General features: G+C 36.8%; 1 protein-coding gene across 1 annotated transcript in view; it reads right to left on the minus strand.

Moving 5' to 3' along the window:
• Positions 1-6,054: 6,054 nt before the first annotated feature.
• The window catches only part of LOC150088852 (uncharacterized), a 31,960-nt gene continuing 15,511 nt past the window's right edge, over positions 6,055-22,503 (minus strand). The window contains exons 4-6 of the mRNA XM_090369704.1: positions 18,577-18,651; positions 14,858-14,966; positions 6,055-8,417 (exon numbers count right to left, since the gene is read on the minus strand). Coding sequence (XP_090225830.1) covers positions 14,874-14,966; positions 18,577-18,651 — 168 coding nt within the window. The 3' untranslated portion in view covers positions 6,055-8,417; positions 14,858-14,873. The remainder of the gene's footprint in view (positions 8,418-14,857; positions 14,967-18,576; positions 18,652-22,503) is intronic.

Genomic DNA, 22,503 nt, shown 5'->3' on the forward strand with positions numbered 1-22,503 from the left:
CTTTCATATGATGTTTGGATCTAGAAGAACACTCAGCGCCATTACATTTCTTCTTTCCACTCATATTTGTGTATAAAGGTGTAACGTTTTTAAAAAATAATCCTTAATAAAAATACACAGTGAAAAATATTTGTACAGCTTACACACAATCAGCGACCTCACCGCTCGGAATCTAGAGTGTTTACTAATCTATCAAAGCTAGCAGAGTCCATATATAATGGAAGTTGTGACAACAGTCAGCGTGGCCTTGAATCCATAAAGCATTGGCCTACGTGCTGGTATTATAATACATACATATAAATGTATTGGTGCGTAATGCAGTTATTTTTTTTTTTTTTCAATTTGTAAACCGCACTATAGCGAATGTAAACTGCACTATAGCACAAATTTTCAATTTGTGCGGTTTGTGCAGTTTACAAATTTCAATTTGTGTGGTTTACAAATTTTCAATTTGTAAACTGCACAAATTGAAAAAAAAAATTTTTTTTTTTTTTTTTTCAATTTGTAAACCGCACTATAGCATATGTATGTACACGAATACCTCGCTATGCGAGGTATTCGTGTACATACATACATATCAAATGTATTGGTGCGTAATGCAGTTAATTTTTTTTTTTTTTCAATTTGTAAACCCACTCTATAGCGAAACCCGCGCTATGCGAAGTATTCCTGTATATTGAATTATTTTTCCTTTTTCACAAAATAGACAAAAGGATAACACTAACCAATGGGTTATTTCATAGTGAAAGACCACATTCATGCTCATTTCTTTTACATAAAGAGAATTCTAAATACAATGTATGTGAATACATATTGAGAATATACACTGTGCTGCCACTTTATTAGGTACACCCCTGCTGTGCACACAAATGGTCTGTCCCACAACGTTGCAAGTCACATGACCACAGTTGTGGATATAAATGCAGCAGAACAACCTTTCTAGTATCAGTTAAGAATACAAACCGTAGCAAGAATAGGGAAGAGTGATCTAACTGACTTTGAACATGGCATGGTAGTAGTAGGTGCAAGACGTGCTGGACAAATCATCTCTGAAACGGCAGTTCTCCTAAACTTTTCACACACACCACAGTTTCAAGGGTGTATTGAGAATGGTGCAACGAACAGAAAACATCCTCTAAATGGCACTGCTGTGGAAGAAAATTGCTTTTTGATGAGAGGTCAGAGGAGGATGGCTAGAATTGTGCAAGCAAACAGATGGGCCACAATGTCCCCAGGATACAACCTTGGTGCACAGAACAAAATACTGCAACGGACCACTAGTCGTACTTTGTCGCAAATGGGCTACAACAGCCGACTGCCACATTGCATACCTTTGTTATGAATGAAGAACAAGAGAGCAAAGCCTCCTGTGGGCACAGCAACACCAGCACTAGACTATCGAGGATTGGAAAACAGTTGCTTGGTCTGACGATTTGAAGTTCCTGGTGCATCATGTTGATAGAAGAATCGGCTCAGAATTTGGCGAAAACAACATGAATCCATGGACCCGTCATGTCTGACGACTACTGTGCAAGGTGGTGGGGACGGTGTTATGGTGCGGGGAATGTTTTCTTGGCACACTTTGGGTCCATTGATACCCATAGATTCATGTATGAATGCCACATCGTACCTAAACATCGTTGCTGACCAAGTGCATCCGTTCATGTTGACAGTTTATCCTCAGTCAAATAGTTACTTCCAGCAAGATAATGCGCTGGTGCACAAAGCCTGAATCACTGGAATAGTTCCAGGAACATGACAATGGCTTTTCTTTGCTGCAATGGCCCGCTCAGTTCCCCAGATCTTAATCTTATTGAACATCTTTGAAACACGATTTCAGCACCTTGTTCAATCCATGCCTAGACGAATTCAGGCTGTTTTGAAGGCTCAACACGCTACTAGGTAGGTGTACCTAATAAAGTGGCAGCACAGTGTATATATGTTATCCAGCAAACCCTCAAAATGGCAACACCTTAAGTGTTGCCATTTTGAGGTGTTTGTTGTGTTAATTTATGGAGTATTAATTTCTCACTCCCTAAATGGAACAAATACACTCATGTGGCATCTGTGAGACACCATTCTAATTATAAAAAATTAATTTTTACTAAATTGAAAATGGTGCTCTTTATATGCTAAACTCAGTTACAAAATATCAAGCAAAAATAACAGAGAAACCGATGATGAATGCTTTTATTGTATTTCTTAAATTTTTAAGGTATTCACAAGTTTAAATGCAAATGATCACATGTGACACCAAATGAATATCTTGTATTTTTTTTTTTTTTTTTTTATTTCTGTGGGAACTGTTCTGAATTAGAATCCATAATTCTTCTGCTTCATCTGAAAACTCACCAAATCAACTTTTCCTTATATATTTAACTAAATGGATTTTAGGTCTTATGCCTAAGCAGAAAGTTTAACTACATACAAATTAGTGCAAGAACATTGTGTTAGTATGCAGCAAACTCTAAAATGCTGAAAACGGCATCATTTTAAGTGTATCTCATATTGTGAATACCTTTACGAGTTGCCATGATATTGCACTACCTTGAATAGGTAATGCTTCACCAATGGAGAAGACTAGTGTTACAATTCTCAGCAGATACCACCACCCAGACAGCATCGTTTCAAGGCTATTTGGCCTTTCCTCAGTTGAGTACCCTAGTGATGCAATAGTCTTCTCCACTGGCGAACCGTTACTTATTCGAGGTAGTGCAATATCATGGAAACTTGTTGTGAAGGTATTCACAATATGAGATACACTTAAACTGATGCTGTTTTCAGCTATTTTAGAGTTTGCTGCATACTAACATGATGCTCTTGCACTAAATTGTACATCAGTTATATATTTTACCGGTGTTCTTTAGAACAGTCTTCCTTCTTATGCATTTCCTAGAAATAATAAGGAGGAAGGTCTCCCTGGGAAAAATATTAAGGAATCCTTGAGAAAAACTATAATATACAGAAATTCAAACCCAATGTCAACAAGTACTACTAGTTCTAATACTTTACAGTAAAGATGAAAAATGTTTGAGCATTTACATAAGTACTGCCCAAAAAATTTTCAAGAAAACGGTTTAAAAAAAAAAAAAAAATCAGCATCGTGTTGTGCCCATTTCATACATTTGTAATTCTTGTGTAAATTCACTCTTCATCAGTGGCACAACTATGCCACTGCAGTGCACTGGGGCCCACAGCCAAAAGGGATACTCCTGCCTGAAACAGAAAAAAATTGAGTAAAAATGTAAGTTTTTTAGTTTATGATAAAATTTACTGTTTACGAACAATAATTTTTTTGCACAAAGCATGTTTGTTGTTAGTTAGCTAACTGTACAGCACAAGCAAAACTGCAGTGAATAGAGGTGAAATGGTATTAGCATAGCTGCTAATTCCAGGGCAATTTTTAAGGATTTGTAACTGCATAGGCCAAAGTCAAATAGGGGTCCCCACACTAAACTTTGCATTGGGGCCCACTTTTTCTAGTTACATTACTTCTCTTCATATATATATATATGTTGTGTATTTTTAAAAAAAATTAACTTAAAATTCCAATTCAAAAAGTACTAGCAAACCTACCCACTCTTTGCCCTGATAACATCGCAACTAGTGTTTATTTCACTTTTCAGAACAATTCTTTTATGTTTCTAATTATGCTTTCATAATCAAATGTTTCATACGTGAAAATCCCACTAAAACCTACTGTTAAATACACCACAATTGAAAAAACTGAGTGAACCTTGAATGATATGCTGTGAAATGGAACTTCTGAATTCTTTATACAAGAAACTTTATTTCAAAATAAAAGAATAATTATAATACATTGAATAGCACAAGCATAATCACCAAGTGATATGAAAGTGATCTGATTTGGCACAGTATGCCCTTTTTTTTTTTCTTTACATTTAAAATTCATGGTATAATTATTTAAATATAGCAAAAAAAGCTTGACTTTACAACATAATGCATATAAATGGTAAAAAAACAATACATTGAAACTGTAAATTGTACGGGTTTTTTATATTCACTTTATACATCTAGCCAGCAAAAAAATAATCACTATTTCTAACTGGAAAATGTCAAGTACTTTTTCCTTTAGTATAAAAAAAACTCTTCCGCAGATATCCAGTGAAGTAAATCTCCTATATAATACATATTTATTTATTACAATAAATATTTAATATTTATCGAATATCAGCCTGAATTAAACTGCAAATACATGCCAAAAAATTGTATTACACCAGATTAATCTGGAATAATCATGCTACTTTCTTTTCTCCTACAATGTATTGCTGAAAATCCATTTATCCTGTGGAGAAAAATGGACTTTGGACTTTCAAGAAAAATGAGTAAAGTCGTCGTCGAGGATTAAGTAGTGATGAAGTTTACCATCAGTTCAGTTTTAAGGCTGTGTTGTGCCTTAAATTTGATTAGCAGAATTACTTTTTTGCTGCTGTTTAACTGAGACTTACTCTATTTCTTTTCCCCTATATTATACAGTGCAAAAAAAAAAACCAGTGCCAATTCTTGGGCATTTGTTTATTTATTTTATTTTTCAAGTAAAAAATACTATATTAAATATTCAAATACTTAACACTGATATATCCGCAACACAAAAAAAAGTAAATAATAATATTAATAGGACAGCTGCAGTAACTAGCAAAATACTGGCTGTTGCTGTTACAGAAGAAACCTTGTAAATAATTTGTGATATTATTCTGATTTATAATTTCAACAAACTAGAACTTAACATCACAAAGTCAAAGTAATTTAGTGCTTTAAGACATCCACATCAATCCCTGAGATTAAAATTTCAACAAGTGACAAAAATCTCTCTGGAATGCAGCTTAGAATTTTTAATAGAATGAAGAAAAGGATGGAAAAACATCTCTGCTCATGTCCCTCTGCAATTCAAATCTAAGCCAAGATCTGAACAAATTTCAAAACCCCATCTTCTGTAAATTATATAAGGCATTGAATTTTGATGTTAAAGCCTCCAAAAATCATGGAAAATATTCTACCTATCTATACTCTTGTGCATTAAGAAGTGTCAAGTTTTATCTTACATTCACATATGATTACAAGGTTCTGAGCAATGATCATTCTTAAGGAATTCAGCCCTACCACCAGTGCTTGAGCAATTTTGTAATTTACAATGAGATTTGCACAGTAGAGTGGTGTGTATTAGGAGGTAGGATAATTCAGTTAATAAAATGTGTACATCACACTGAATATTAGAAGTGAGCAAGGTTTTTTTTTTTTTACCAGTCTGCACAGACTTAGCTACAGCACACAGGACTGTCATGGTTGGGGAATTGTGTTCAGAATCCAGTCGTGGAATATTTCCTGGGGAGAGAAGCAGCAGACTTTGGACTTGATATATGCCCAAGGGCTCAACTTTGGATAATGCCATATTTCTACTTCTTGCTTGTTAGAGCTTGTAGGGATTTAGGTACCTTAGGAGGCTCCATTTGGAAGTTTAAGATGTACACTAAACACTACTCAGGTATTTTGCAGAAAGTTAGAGTGGGAAAACAATTGTAAAACAACTGAGTGAACTTTGAAAGATATGTTGCGAAATGGAAACTTCTGAATTCTAACAATCAATGAAGATGTTCTGAGGAAAGTAATTCACAGTCTGAATAGACACAGGCAAGAATGGATCTGAATTGGCATATCGTGCATGGTAGTAATCTGGTTAAGGATAGAAGAAAAATGTTTTAGATGTAGAATTAGCAATGATTTATGTGAATATTGTAGGATCAGAGAAACTGTGGAGTATGCCTTTTATTATTGTCCCTTTGCCGAGCTAATCTAGAGTAATCTACAACATTATCCGAGAACACAACTGTATTTAAATCAGATTTTGTTCCTCCAGATTCACATCTGGAAGGTTCACAGACAACCTGGGGACAAGTCTGCTCAGGATCACTATCTTCAACCCAACATTTTTATGGATGGAAAGCAAAAGAATTTGTACCCTAATATTCCAACAACTGTGGTGTGTAACTATTTTGTGTCAGATTCAGTATTGAGTGGTAAAATTAATTAATTTTAAGGATTAGTTTGTAGTAGTATATGTTATATCAACACTTTCTGAGAGGAAAGGGGTGATTTTTAGTGTTTTAGAAGGTTTAAAGCTGTAGTGTGTAAGTTAATCTAATGTTTAGTGTACGGTCTACCAGAAGTGGTTTTTTGAGATTTGGAATTTGTTTCTATTCTAAAATTAAAACCCAGGTTTGGGTAGTGGCACACTTTAAATAAAACAGCAATATACTTCCCCACTAGTGCACTGCATTTTATTTAGGGTAGTGCAATAGAAAGGCAACTCATATTGGAATACGTCCACAATATAAGATCGATACACTAAGTAGCAAACTTAGTTTGCTAAATGCTAGTATAGAATGAGGCTTTGCCCTTTATATACAGTGACATATAACTCATATCATAAGACTTTAGTCATAAACCCATTTGACTAGCAATGTAATTTTACTAAAACTACACTGCTACTTTTAGAAAAAATACTAAATCCATATTTGTTCAACTTGTCTTGTGAGCTTAATATTATTTTCATAATGGCAATGAACTGTATCTGAAAGTTATACACACTCCAGTTTGATCACTAGCTCATTCCTACTACTGTACTAAAAAAATTGTCTTCAGTTCACAGAGAAAATAGCAAAATTCTGAATTCAGATCAGGCCTTCCACCACTTACAATAAAATATTAAATCACTATACCACTACATTAAAATATTTGGACATACACTCGTAAGTCAAAACATTATGACCAACAGTCTCCAAGAGGATGCATTCCACAGCATTTAGGACTGACATCACTGACTAGCACAACATGTATAGCAATGGTGTGGGTAGTGCCTCATAGTACAAAGCCCATGCAATGGGGAAAGGGAAGGAATTGATGGAATTTGAATGAGAAATGATTTGCAGAGCAGCTAAGAAAGTGGAAATTAGCATCCACAAGCAATGTCAGCTGCTCAAGGGTCACCATAATGAAGGTATTTAATGTATTCTTGTTTGCTGAGGCAGTCTCCAGGGTTTCCCTTATGTGCCACAGTAGCATTTGAAAAGCAAACATGCCAAAACCAGCAAGTGTGAATAGTGTTGGTGTATAAAGTTTGTGTGTGATGTTGAATGTTGAGTGCTGGCAAGTTCACAGCCAGGGGGGCAGCAAACACCTGGTCCGCTGCCCCCAACCCCAATAAAGAAGGTATAGCAGGAATGGTCTAAAGAGAGACAACCACCCAACATGCCGCAATGGGGAGACCACCACTGGTTGACAATCGAGGTGAATGGCAGTTGGCATATGCTGTACAGAACAACAGACAGCTTGTCTGTTATTTCACAATTACCAACCTGACTACAACTAGGATACACAGAGAACCATTTCCAAACACCCATGCATGTAGGCTTACAAAGTAAGTGACCTGGACATTGGACAACTAGAAAAGAGTTGCCTGGTCTGAATCAAGGTTCCAACTCCCTCATGCCGATGGACAGGTGCATATTCCACGGCAAGCAGGTGATAGCTGCAGCTAGACTGCACCATTGGCCAAAAACAGGTATTGTAGTTTGGAGGATGTTTTCATGGACATCACTGGAACCCCTCATCCCCACTGAACACATACACCCTCACCGCCAGATCCTACCTCAGCATTATTTCAGACCAAGTTTTGCCCCACGCAGCAACTGTATCCTGATGGCACTGGATTTTTTCAACAAGACAGCACCCCGTGTCACAATGCCTGCATTGTGCAGGAATGATTCTAGGATCATGTCCAAGCATTTTGTGTGCTTCCCTGGCTGCCAAATTCCCCCAACATCAATCCTGTTGTGAACCTTTGTGGGATGCAGCATTCACCAGTTCACATGAGTGACTTCTCCAATGATAAACTCCATGACATCCTTCTGTCTAGCTGGTCCAGGATACATGAGGACATCTGCAGTTTCATGGAGTTGTTGCAATGCCAAGTGCTAGTGGTTATCACAGAAAGAGGCAGCCCAACATGCTATGATAAGTAGGTAGGTGGTCATAATGTATCGGCTCATGAGTGTGAAGATGCACAGTTACTGTTCCTCAACCATGGAATAAAATGGTTCAAGAGAAAATACATAACATATATTCTCATAAAAAATAATGTTATTTATGCAAGACTCATCATCCAACCACAACTATATAGATAATTTAGGTGGAAAGTAAAGGCCTTTTTGTTGCCCATTCTATGATGTCACTACACTACCCAACAATGACTTTAGCACAGACTGATTCTCTACATAACTATGGTTCAACAGTGCCTGGAGTTGGCACAAATACCAATTCTCTGCTTGAAAAATTGGATAATGCTACAGACACAAGGGGAAATCTCTTCTTTTGGATCACTTCAAAATTGAAACCATTTTCTAAAAGAACAAAAACCCACTGTTATAATTATTCACAATCCAACCTTATTAAGTCTATATTACTAGATTTTGAAAATACAATAGGTTCTTATGCTCAAATAATTTAATACCGCATTGTACTGTTCTTATCTTTGGTACATACTTTGAATTCTTTCAATAAAGTTAGACTCATTATTCATTATTCAAGTTATTCATTCTTTATTTTAACTTTATAATTGATTCTATCAAATATACTAGTGGAATTTACACATTACTCCACAATGCTTATTTTCACAAGAGAAGTTTCACAAATGATTAAAAAAGGACTGAGATCTAAATTCTCACACCTTATTAACATAGCATAATCCTAAAACAGTTGAAGCTGTTACCCTTATTAAACTATTATAAAATCAAAAATTACTTCTTTTTGATTCCATGGCAATAAAATGGTTTCAACAAGTCACCTGATTTGTTTAATCTTTCACATTCATTGTTCAAAGTAGCTGATCAGTGGCCATAAAAGCTTTTACATTCCAGCTACTAGTTTTAGTCATTGTTTTTTTTTTTGTTTTAATTCTTCATTATGATATCATAGGTACACCCACTGGAGGGGAGCCTAACAGGACTAAAGTTCCCCCAAGAACATTGTTTTATATTCAGGCCTGGCGAGAGGGGGGGGGAAGCTGGGACAAATTCCCAGGGCCCGGGTCCTTTTTTTTTTTTTTTTTTTTTACAAATCACTATCCAATTTTATTATTTGTGATTTTATTGCATAATTTCTTCAATCTCTTTGTCGGTAATCGTAATACATAGTAATACTTGTAATAACAATGTTTATAGGTCCAGGCCCCAAACCCGATTTGACTGCACACTTTATGTATTTTAGCTGTTATCAGTATTTTCGGCCCCTTTGTGGCGTTTCTGTCGGTAGCGTGTGCATGGACAGTGGGCACATCACATGGACATATCATGCTGTGCACTGCATGCACATATTGCACAAGCCACCCATTACGTTGAATTTGTGCATGTTAGTTGTCAGTCACTCAACTAACAACTAAGGCAATGCAATTTTGTTTTATTTTATGTCAGTGAATGCATGTCCTCATCACTCGTGTCGTGAATGAAGTTGTTGAAAGTATATTTTCTATCTGATTTTCATATTTTTGTCAAAAGTAAACTTATAAATATGCGATATTATAATTATTATTAAAATAATTTTCATAATGTATTTTAAACCTTAGGTTGTGTTTGTTCTTGTTCAATCCTTCATTATGAATTACCATCATAAATCTGGAGGACAAAAAAGAAGAGAACAAGATGCAAAAGAGAAAGAAGCTGTTAAAGGTCAAAGAACTCTTCAAAGCCTTGGGGTTACCATTTCTCCTCGTTTGCCTGAAAATCAAGCTGGAAATATCTCAATTGAAGAAGAAAACAACAATAATAATGAAAGTGGTTCTTGTACATCAAGTAAATTTGAGTATGAAATTGAACAATCTGCTGAATCTGAATCACCAAGACCAAGCTCATCTGCAGCTGCAGGAGGAAGTAAATCTGATGCAACTGAACTGTGTTCTGCTTCTTGCTTAACAGAAATAACATCACCAACATCCGAAAATGAACAAAATAACGAGACGTTATTAAATTTTGATATTGGCCTAAAATCATACTTCACCACCAACAAAATAGAAGACCGCTGTTCGACAAGGACCAGAACTATACCCAACAATTTTTTCCTCCCAACCATGACAGAAATAAATTTCCCGCTTATGTGTTGAATTGTCGTTTAAGGAATAATGAAGTAGTTCCTCAAGACTGGCTAGTTTGGAGTAAAACCAAACAAGCTTTATTTTGCTTTCCGCGTCGTCTATTTTGCAAATTACCTGAACTACAGTGATATATTTTTACAACAGAAATTGGTTTGGGACCTTCCAAAAGCTATAAAAAGCTCTATGACAGAATACCTGATCATGAAAACAGTAACAATCACAGAGCGTGTTATGTAGAGTGGCGAAATTTACAAAACAATCTGAATGAAAACACGACAGTGAATTGTTTGTTATTTCACAAAATAAAAAGTGAAATGCAAGTATGGAAAGACTTACTACGCCGACATCTGGATGTTTTGTTTCTTTCCGAACTTGGATTAGCTTTTAGGGGGGAGCAGCAACTTGATTGGTGATTCAAGAAATGGAAATTTCTTAGGAATGCTAGAGATCATAAGTCATTATGATCTTCTCCTTGACGAGCATTTGAAAAAAGTGAAAGAATCAGAAATTGAAAAGTAAAGATTGAAGGTTCATTATTAGTCAGCCAAAATTCAAAATGAATTTATTTTGTGCTGTGCTGAAAATGTTCTTAGCTGCATTTTAAAGGAAAGAGAAGTTGCAAAATACTTTTCTACAATTGTAGATGCAATGCCAAATTCCACCCATGTGGATCAAATGACATTCATTTTGCGTTATGTTCTTGCAAACAAAGAAACAAATGAATATGAAATCTGTGAAAGATTCATGGAATTTGTAGATTGCAATAAGAAAACAGGAGATGCCATTAGAAATTTAATTCTTGAAACACTTAAAAAACGTAATATCCCAATAAGTGAGTGCCGTGTGCAAGGATACAATAATGGCTCTAATATGAGTGGAGCATACATGGGTGTTCAAGCTCGAATTTTGGAAATTAATCCCCTGGCCATTTTTTCTCCTTGTGCTTGTCACAGTTTGAATTTCTGTGGTGTTCATGTGGCAGAATATTATCCTGAGGTAATAACATTTTTTGGTGTTGTACAGAAGCTGTATAATATTTAGTGGTAGTCCTCGGAGGTGGGAAATTTTGAAAAAAAAAAAAAAAAACACCGACTGCTCGCTTCATTCCATCTCCAACACACATTGTTCTACTCAAATTGAATGTGAAACCAATTGTACAAAAGCTTCCTTCAATAAAGAAGTCAATTGACATGGCGTTAGAATTAAATCTAACTGCAGACACTCGAACAGATTTGAATGGTATAAAGACATATATTATGGAGACGGAGTCATTTGAATGCCTCGTGATGGCAACAGTTGGTTCAAAATTCTATCAGCCATAAACTACCAAAGCATGGTCTTACAAGCTCGAAATACCACCATCGACATCGAAGTAGCAAATCTTTCTAGTCTTCTGACAGATTTGAAAAAGATTAGGAATAGTTGGGAGGCAATCCTAAACGAATGCAAGCTCGTAGCTGTAAATTTAAGTATGCAGGCTGAATTTTCAGATCGACGACAAAGGAAGAGGAAAAGAAATGCTGAAGAATCAACAATAACACCAACTGAAGTATAAAAGTTAATGTTCTTTTAGACAGTGTTATTGGTAAAATGACAACTCGATTTGATGCATCGAAAGAAATAAACATTGTATTCAGTGTGCTGTGGTTATTTCATGACTTAAATGAGGCAGAAATTCCAGAAAATGCAAGGAAACTACAAAATAAATATGAAGATATTAGCAAGCTGTTTTCTGAAGAACTAATATATCTGAAATTGATATATGATGCAAATAGTTGCTCAATAAAATAAAACATCTGAATCTTGAACCACTATTTCCCAATATTGTTATTGCTTTAAGGTTTTGTACAATACCAGTGACTGTGGCTCAAGCAGAACGATCTTTTAGTTGCCTATCAAGGATTAAAAATGTGTTACAGTCAACTATGAGTAAAAACCGACTTTCGTCTTTGGGCCTATTATCAGTCAAGGCGGAGCTAGCCCAACACTGTGATTTTTCAAAAGTAATAGAGTTATTTGCAAGTTGTAAGGCTCAAAATGCACTTTGTGATTTAGTGTAAATCCGAGACTCAAGCTGTAATCTGATATGATAGTTTATCAAGATTAACCTTATTATACGAGTGGAAATTTTTTATTAAACAACTATTATTTAGTATTTACCCAATATTGTATCACTATTATTAAATTTTCATATTATTATATTACAGAAAAAATAAAGAACAATTTCTATCTACACGCAGTTTTTTTTTTTTTTTTTTCTCTGGCTTGTAATTATTATTTTCCCAGGGATGGGGCCTGGGCCAGCTCTCGGTGGCCCTGTTTATATTATAAAATTGTACTGTCATCAGTTGACACTTACAATCCACCAATGTTTACCATATGTATTCCCTCTCAAACAAAATTTATAACTGCACTACTGACTCACATAGGAAGAAGCAGCAGATTTTCTTTCACAGGGATTAATTTTAGTTAATTTCAAAATGTAATGTCAACTTTATTCTTCTCTTGAAAAAAGCAAACCAACCAGTTTTATATAAGTTGCATAATTTCGATGAACCTTTACCAGTGTATTATAATCCACAACATAACCAATAACTAATTTAAACAATTTTATATATATATATATTTTTTTTTTTTTTTTCACAAAATAAATTGGTTCTCAGTTTTTCTGTGAAGTAATGAGTAAATTTACCTAGCACACTTTACTAATAAATCATATTTTTTCATATTTATAAGACAATACATAATTTGTAAAGCAAGATTTTTAAGAACAGTATAATAGCAAAATTACACAAGGAAATGCCTGGTCTTATTTAAATGTTTCTTTCTATTCTTGCTCTTTATGCTTATACAGGATGATTCACTACCAGTGCAACAAACGTGCAGGAGGTGTAGGGGGCACAAAGACGAATCGGAATCACATAGCATTGCAGGGTCCGAAATGCCTTTGTCATGCGGTAGAGGAAGTTGAACGGGAGGTCGCGTGAACAGCGATCCCGCTGGAAGTTAGCATTTGCGAACCGGTTCCCGAGGCAGCAGGATGGACGAGTATTCAAACATTGAACTGGCTGACGTGCACCTCGCGTATGGAGCTGCGGACTGTAATGGGCGTGCCGCTCTGCGCTTGTACCAGGAACATTTCCCGCACAGGCGTGCTCCTCATCATACAATTTTCGCACATGTGCACAGAAAGTTACGTGAGACTGGTTGTTTCACGAGAGGTACCATGAATGGAGAGCGAACGACGAGGACACCAGACAATGAGGAGAATGTTCTACGTCTTGCAGAAGGCAATCCGAGTACAAGTACTCGAGCGATAGGCCAACGATTGGGTATTTCCCAATCCACTGTATGGAGGATACTGTCAACAAACCAAATGAGTTCATACCATCTGCAACGCGTCCAATCATTGGAGCCTGCGAATTATCCACTCCGGAGGACTTTTGCTACTGGGTTTCTTCAACAGAGTGCAGCAGACAGCGCATCTGCTGCGTCCATATTGTTCACGGATGAGTCAAGTTTCACAAGAGAAGGAACCTTCAATCAACATAACGCCCATTTGTGGGCTTTGGAGAACCCCCATGGTACACGAACACGTGCAACTCAACACCGTTTCTCTGTCAGCGTTTGGGCCGGCATTGTTGGAGACCACCTCATTGGACCATACTTTCTGCCCCCTCATCTGGACGGTAAGGCATACTTGATCTTTCTACAGCAAGTCCTGCCCGAACTTATTGAAGAAGCACATGTTCCTCATTCGTTGCACTGTTCCATGTGGTTCCAGCATGATGGGGCTCCCCCACATTACACCAATGACGTCTGCCAACACCTAAACGTTACATTTGGACACCATTGGATAGGTCGTGGTGGTCCGATTCATTGGCCTGCTAGATCGCCAGACCTATCATGCCTGGACTTCTTCTGCTGGGGTCAAATGAAGACATTGGTGTACGAGACCCCCGTTGATTCAGTTGAAGACCTTGTCGCTCGCATCTCTGTAGCTGCCGGGGAGATTCGAGACACGCCAGGAATCTTCCAGAACGTTAGGGATTCCATGAGGTGTGACTTCCAATAAGTGTGTGACTGCTTCTGGTCGAACTTTCGAACACCTTCTATAGCATGGCTTTTTGCCAAAACTTGTCATTAAAATGATTTCTGTTACACTAACGAGTTGCTGTTTCTGTTCTTTTTCTTTGCTTCTTTGTTCACGCGACCTCCCGCATGACGAAGGCATTTCGGACCCTGCAATGCTATGTGATTCCGATTCGTCTTTGTGCCCCCTACACCTCCTGCACGTTTGTCGCACTGGTATTGAATCACCCTGTATATCTTATTATTCAGTTCTAACTCCTAAAGTGATGTGAACTACATTTAAAACTTGCAAAATGCAGTAATGAAAAAATATTGCTAATGGCATAAAGGTATGATAAATATGTCCCCCCCCCCCTTTTTTTTATTTTATAGGTTGTATCCTTTTTTTTCTTTTGGAAATAATGCATAATATATAAGATGAGGTGAAACATGAAATACAAAACATATATAGTATTTTTTTCCAACACTATCTAGTATCACCTATTATTTTTGCTTAGTACTATAAATAATAAGTTAAATAATAAACTGAATCAACAGATTTTGACAGGAAATCTAGTTGATAAAAAACATCTTTCCTTTTCAAATATTATAAAATAAAATTACATTACAAAACTTTTCTTTAAGATGATGATGAAGTCCTGAAAGATATTTCGCAACAGATGCAATTAATACTATCACATTGTGGAGCCTCGCACATTTCACAAGTGTTACACTACAAGGAAGAGAAAATATAATGCATTTATTAAATTTGAATATACATGTCAAACTACAAGAAGAAAAAAACTTTTAAGTACCTGCTCAACAATATTATGCAATATACAAAGGGTACTAGGAAAGTTTTGCAATACAGCTTTGTTTATTTAATTTTTTCAAAGTAATTTCATCTACATTCAATACACCTCTCCATCCTCTGAAACCAATCTTTAAACCAGTTCTGCCAAGTTTCACTAGGGAGTAAAGCACACTCGTTGTCCCAAGCCCGTAGAAGGTCCTCATCACTGGAAAACCGCCTTCCTTATAGCTTCATTTTCACATGCGGGAACAGTGCAAAGTCGCAGGGAGCAAGGTCTGGACTGTAGGGAGGGTGCTCAAGAAGTTTCAGTCCTGTCGTGGTTAAATATTCGGTGCAGGCTTTGGCGCGGTGAGCTGGAGCAGTATCGTGATCGAGGTACCAGGTGTCCATTCTTGACTTTGGCCGCAGGTTCTTCATAGATCCAATGACTTTAGGCAGGCATTGTTCAGTATACCACTTAGCTGTGACTGTCTTCTGCGTGTCCAAAACGACACGTTCCATAATTCCACTCGATTTGAAAAATACAGCTATCATTTTCTTCTTTACAGATCGGGATTTTCTGACAATTACGGGTGTGTCGTCATCATCAAAGACCCAAACTTTGTTTTGAGCTTTGGTCGGCAGATCGTAATAGTACAGCCAAGTCTCGTCACCTGTCACGATGTTGTTCACATACCGAGATTGTCCCTTATCAAACTTTTTTAACATCTCCCGGCACCAAGTCACACGTCGTGTCATCTGCTCTTCAGTCAGTTGATGCGGCACCCAGAGAGAACAAAGTTTCTTCACGTGCAAATGATCTTGCAGAATCGAACGAATTGCTGGTGCATTTAGGCCCAAAGTATCCTCTATCTGTTGGTAGGTCACTCGCCTGTTTTCGTCAAGCATTTTCCTCACAGCAGTAACGTTTTCCTCCGTAACTGACGTTCGTGGCCTTCCCGGCCTCTCAGAATCCTCCAGAGTGAAATTTCCCCTTTGGAATTCTCTATACCACCTGAATATCGTTGTACGATGTGGACAATCATCATCTAGTGCAAGAGTCATTTCTTCTAAGCACTGGTCTATGGTTAAACCACGCACGAAATTATACCGCAAAACTGTCCTTATCTCATTTCGTGACCACGATGCCATCACAAGCACTTTACACTCTCACTACTAATGAATAACTGAGCCCATCGACTTGGCGCGGCGGCTACTATGCACATATGAACATGTCTCAACATGCAGCAACAAGCAGCTTCCTGTGATTCATTGTTGCGTCATATTGCAAAACTTTCCTAGTACCCTTTGTACATTTTAAATAATAACTTTGTAACATCTGAAACTCATATAAAGTTATCTGAAAGGAAAATTTCCATCCTTCTCACATGCACACATTTTGATAAAGTTACAGAACTAAGTCTAAAAAGAAATTAAAAACAAAAAAAAATTATTGTTGTTGGAACAGCGTATCCTGATTACTGTCATTAATACTTGATAACAAGATACACTGTAGCATAAAAAAAGTTATAAATCAGAAGATATCCTGTGATTCCATGAACCAAGCAAGTAAGTAGTTAGTAGTGGCAAAATGATGCACAGAAAGAAAGACCATACAGCATCTGCTAAAAAAAAAAAAACTACCCACACTAGTGTGCAGACAGTTTTTTTTTTTTTTTTCCAATGGTCAATTACTCTCTGGCTGAAAGCAAATTTGTGCACATCTGCCGTATAACAACTCTTTCAAATTTAAATTTACATTCCCTTATGTGCATCTTCTGAGAAGAATTAAGAATGTCATTATCATTTAGTACAGTTTCCTCACAGGTGCCTAGTTTCCGGATACTGCAATCTGCAGAACTGAAAAACTTTTCATGGTAAAAGCACCCTTTCCCCCCCCCCCTCACTAATCTCGTTGCTCTTCTCCACAACTGTTCCAACAGATCCACCCATCCATCCATCCTAAAACAAAAGATTCCAAACCTGTATGCAGTACTCAAGATGTAGCCTAATCTTTGCCTTATACAATGGAATAATTGCTTCTTTGTACCTGCAGGCAAAATTGCTGTATACTAAGAGAATCCCATCAGCTATCCTAGCAGCCTGTTTGCACTGCTCAGGGAACTTATGTACAATTACCCCTAGCCCTTTTTCATTCTATACTACCTTCAGTGTGGTGTCTCCTATTTGGTATGTTATTCCAAGATTACTACTACTACTAATGCAGTCCCTTTTTATCGATGTTAAACTCCAACTGCCACTTTTCAGCCTATCTACTTTATATATGGTCTTGTTGGAACAGCATACCTGATTACTGTCATTAACTACTCAACCAACCTTCATATGATCAACAAACTTAGACATTAAACTTGATATGCCTTCATCAATGTCATTCATGAACCAAGAGCATTGGCCATTTAGAACCATGATCTGACTTTTGCCACTCAATGTATGAAGGTGCAGAAGCTCACACATTTGAGTGGACCATGATTCAAATCCCACATTATGGCTAAATATGATTAATGATTGCATTCAATGTTGAAATGATTGGAAACTCCCCTGACCTGGAGTATAAACAAAACAGTTTTTAAACTTGCACGATTTTTTTGTTTGTTTATTTACCATATGTAAAAAACAGCTCAGTAAAGTTTTATTGCATCAACTTGTTTTGACAATCATGACATATAGTCTCCATAAATGTCTCTCACTGGTCTTTTGTAATTGTGATTGACAAGGAAGGTGACCTTTACCAATTTACTGACAGGTGAAGGTAATGTGTTTGGTTCATATCTCTATATTATCAGCAATGTGAGTTAGGAATTAAAAATACATAATTTATTTTCTCTGAAAATAATCTTTAATTATATCAGTTTTTAATAAACTTTAAAAATTCTTTTATTAATCTTTACCACTTTCTAAATTGTGAGAGGGTATCATCCCTGAGGCATAACATAAGTGTTGCATTGCAAAACCTGCAAAATAAAGTGTTTTTTTTTTTTTTTTTTTTATTGCAAACTATTCTCAGGTTCTTAACAAAATTAAGAAAAAATTCATAGAATTTTTTAAAAATTCCAACAAAACAGTTTACTATTTTTTTTAGAAGAGAAAAAGATGGATAAAAATGGTGTTTCTGCAAGAGGGTGGAGAAACTTAAACGTACCAACTCTAGTGTGACAGTGAGACAGAGAAGGAGCTCAAATCAAATCAAAAAGACTGATCCTCCTTCATAAATCTAGAGAGTTGGCAACTACATTTAATGTATACAGAATGCATTCTACAACAAGAAAAAAAAATCCAATCACAAAAATTAATAGTAAAAACTGATTTTAATTCAGTACTCTGCAAATTTTGCAATGTTTAATCACCTCACTGTTTAAGAGTTTTATATAAAACAAAACATTAATTAGCCATTTACCACTATAGTATATCAGCTATAGTATATTTAATATTCATATTTTGGTATAAATAAATACACTTACATGCCAGTTTATTTTTATCATAAGTTGCCATATTAATGTATAATTATATGAAAATCAGAACTTTTTAATACCTGAGGAAAAATTCCATGCTGAAAACAGTGATGCGGGAGGCATTGGCATTTTAATAAGTCTACACATGTCAATCTCTAAAGAACAAAAAACACAGATTAGTTTTTGGGTACAGTTCAATAACAATCTGATTATTTAATGCTAACATCCACTGATAATTTTCTACAACCTTCAACATCTAATGCTAACATTATAAAGAAACTAATATATCAGACTGTTTACTCATTCTGAATTTAAAAAAATCCATGGAAGAACTATCAATTACGTTCTAATTTGCAGTATTTTCTTACCATGGCTCGTGCAACAGCCTAAGATGGGCTATACAGAACTTTAGAAGCAGAAGCATTTTCTTACCAGCTAAGGCTATCGTGGAAAAATCAATTAACCGCCAACTCTTAAACTACCTAGAAACCTCCTGTCTGATCAGCGATCACCAGTATGGATTCCATCAGTGTTGATCCACTGGTGATATTCTGGTTTATGTTACCCATTTATGGACAAATTCAATGGAAAAGTTTGGTGAAACACAAGCAGTTGCTCTTGACATCTCAGAGGCTTTCGATTGTGTTTGGCACAAAGGTCTTCTAAACAAGCTTCCATCTTATGGTTTGCCAATTGTTTTTTGTAATTGCTTATCCAGTTTTCTCTCTGATCGCTCACTGAGGGTGATGGTATATGGCTCTCTGTCTTCTAACTTCTCCACTAATGCTGGTGTCCCCCAAGGTGCAGTTCTTTTCCTCTTGTATATTAATGACCTTCCACTGACTGAAAATCCTATCCATAGTTTTGCCGATGATATCACATTGTATTCCACTTTCCAATTTGAGAAACCTTGCCCTACTCAATCAGCTTCAACTTCTCGAATATCCGCTACCAATTCCTTAAATGCTGATATCCACATAATTCTCCAGTGGAGCAAAGACAACTTAGTTGATTTCGATGCTTCTAAAACTCAGTCTTGTCTGATATCTCACAAAAAGGATTCTTCTGCTCCTATGCTTATCTTTGGTGACACTCCGATTTCTAAGCAAAGTGATATATCTCTTTTGGGGATTACCATGACTTCTAATCTCTCTTGGCACAAGCACATTACAAATATTGCTTCCTCTGCATCTAAAAAACTTGGTTTTCTGTTTCACACTCGGGCATTACTTTTCTTCCAAACAGCTGTTCGCTCTGTACAAATCACAAATCCTCCCTACCATGGAATATTGTTCCCACATCTGGGGCGGTGCCCCCAAAGAAACTCTCAGGCTTCTATATTCCATTCAGAAGAGGGCAGTTAGGTTAATTAATGACTCCTCTCTAACAGAGTCTCTCCACTCTGTTAGAGAGGAGTCATTAATTAACTGTCTCATAAACATACTGTTTCTGCTACATGCCTTTTCTACAGATACTTCCATGGGCACTGTTGTTCTGAATTGGCTTCTATAATTCCTATAACTAAGTACTATAGGTTCTAATACCTCTCGTGTTTGGGGTTTTCATAAAAAAAAATAAATAAATAAATACTATCCAAAATGGAAAATAAAAAAAAAATAAAAAACTCAAGGCAGAAGTGCAATTCCTATGGGTGCCAGAAAATCCCACATCACTAAGAGGTGCAAAGAAGGGTTCAACCCAGAGATGCCAGTGTCCTGACTCATCCAAGTGTGGCAGAATATTCAGGCACACTCGCAAACACACACAGAATCACGCTCATATGAGGATAAACTGTAAAAAGACAAAATAAAAGCATAAAGGACGTGCAACATAAAATGATCCTATACCAAACAGATGTTTGGAGCCTGTATCTATGCCTGCTAACATCATGTGGCACTAGCAGGTGTAGATTCAGGCCAATAGGCATTCTACCAAAGTCCTGAAGATTTTAAAGAGAGAATGCTGACTCTCTTTATCGCTCCGAAAAAGCGATGTGTTTGCCTTTTTATTTACCTAATTGTTATTTTATATTGTACTTTATACGTAGTCTTATAGTTATAGTTATGCTGGTTATTTTTAATTTAGATAAAGAGTTTTTGTAAATTACTACTTAATATATGTAAAACCGTTATTTTGTTCGAATCTTGCAGCCATTGTTTTTGTATAGAGTAGTAGGGAATTCAAATTTTTAATTGTGGTAACTAGGTAGCTCTAACGTATAATTATATAGCGTAATATGCATCACTGCATTTAGGATTCTATTAGATAGCTTAGTATTGACAATTAATTAATTAAATTTATTGATCTTATTAATTTAAAATATCATGCCCCAGACTAGAGCAGCAAAGCAACGGGCACAAAGTGGCAGGAGTGCTGTGACTTGGGGGAGAACTGAGGGGGGCGATTCTCCAACGCATCACAGCCTAAAAAAATGTGCAACTTATGAAATGTTTGCTGAACTCTCTGGAACAGAACATGATCTAGCCAAGGAGGATGTCTTTGTGTGTGTGCCAGGTGCAGAGAGTGTCTAGAAATTAGGCATCAACTCAGTGTTCTACTGGGCGTCTATGAGAGCTTGAGGTGTAGGGTAGATGCCCTCGAAGAAATTAATATAAGGGGCTCGTCAAGCTCTCAGATGCCCAACTCAATGCCAGAGCTCACTCCTGGGCATCAGGAAACACAACAGCAATCTCCAAGGCAGAATGCGCTGGTCCCAAAGGCACTAGTTATTGTTGGTGACTCTATTGTAAGGGAGACGGGGAATATATTGTGTAAAAAGGATAGATGGAACAGGACCAGGGTAAGTCTGCCGGGGGCAAAAGTTGATGACGTTGTAAAGCATATATCATCTTTTAAGGGCACAAAAGGTGATATTGCTGTACACATTGGTACCAATGACATTAAGAGTAGGAGATCTGCAGATTTACTTAACAAGTCCAGGTCAATGTTGCAAAAAAGTTGTCAGAGTTAAATTTGAAAGTGTCTGCAATTCTGCCCAGACACGATAGGAGGGAGTATATGATGAGAGCCTTGTCAATCAATTAGGCCCTGGAGGGAATGTGCAAGGCTCACGGGGTAGAATTTTTTTCAGTGTGATCTGTGCTTATAACAGGAGAGACTTCTTCTACAGGGATGGGATACGTTTAAATAGAAAGGGTGCAAGAATATTTGCTGATGCTATCGAGGCAGTGTTAGGTGGGTCGGAAAACCGCTAGCTTGGGGGAGGATTCACAGACTAAAAGGTTAAAAGTAGCCGCAGGCAGAGGTGAAGGTGATTCTTGCACAACTTCTATTAGAATAAGTAGCGAACTGGAGCGAGGGGTGCTGGGGGTTTCAGGGACTGATGGCGGTCATCGTGAAACAGGTGGGTATATGGGATGTGTAAGGGTAACTTGGGAATAGGAATAGGTATGCTTGCATGTATACCAATGCTAGAAGTATAGTAAATAAATTTGATGAATTTGAAGTGTTGGGTCAAGACATCAAAGGTGGATATTGTTGAGATATCAGAGACGTGGTGTCACACTGATATTAGGAATGCAGAATTGGAATTTAGGGAGTACAATGTGTACAGAAAGGATAGACAGGGTAGGAAGGGAGGAGGTGTCATGCTGTTAATTAAGAAAAACATAAAATCAAAAAAAGTCGATCCAGTTGATATAGATGTTCCACTGTTGAGTCAGTTTGGTGTGACATAAGCACTGTGAAAGCAAAAATAAGAGTAGGAGTGTGTTATAGGCCTAATGACTTGAATGAGTACAATCAACAATTGTACAGAGAAATAGAGTGGGCTAGTAAATCAGAATGTCTTATAATGGGGGATTTTAACTTCCCAGATATTGACTGGAACTTGTGGGTTGGTCACTCACACACTAGTAAGACTTTTGTGGATTTATTGGATGATTGTTTTCTGCAGCAGCATGTTCGAGAGGCAACCAGAGAGGGTAATACTCTTGATCTGGTTATCAGCAGTGATCAATCATGTATTAAGAATTTGCAAATAAAGG

The sequence above is a fragment of the Mastigoproctus giganteus genome, chromosome 3, assembly GCF_048544385.1.
Source record: "Mastigoproctus giganteus isolate SK-2022 chromosome 3, ASM4854438v1, whole genome shotgun sequence".
NCBI lineage: Eukaryota > Metazoa > Arthropoda > Arachnida > Uropygi > Thelyphonidae > Mastigoproctus > Mastigoproctus giganteus.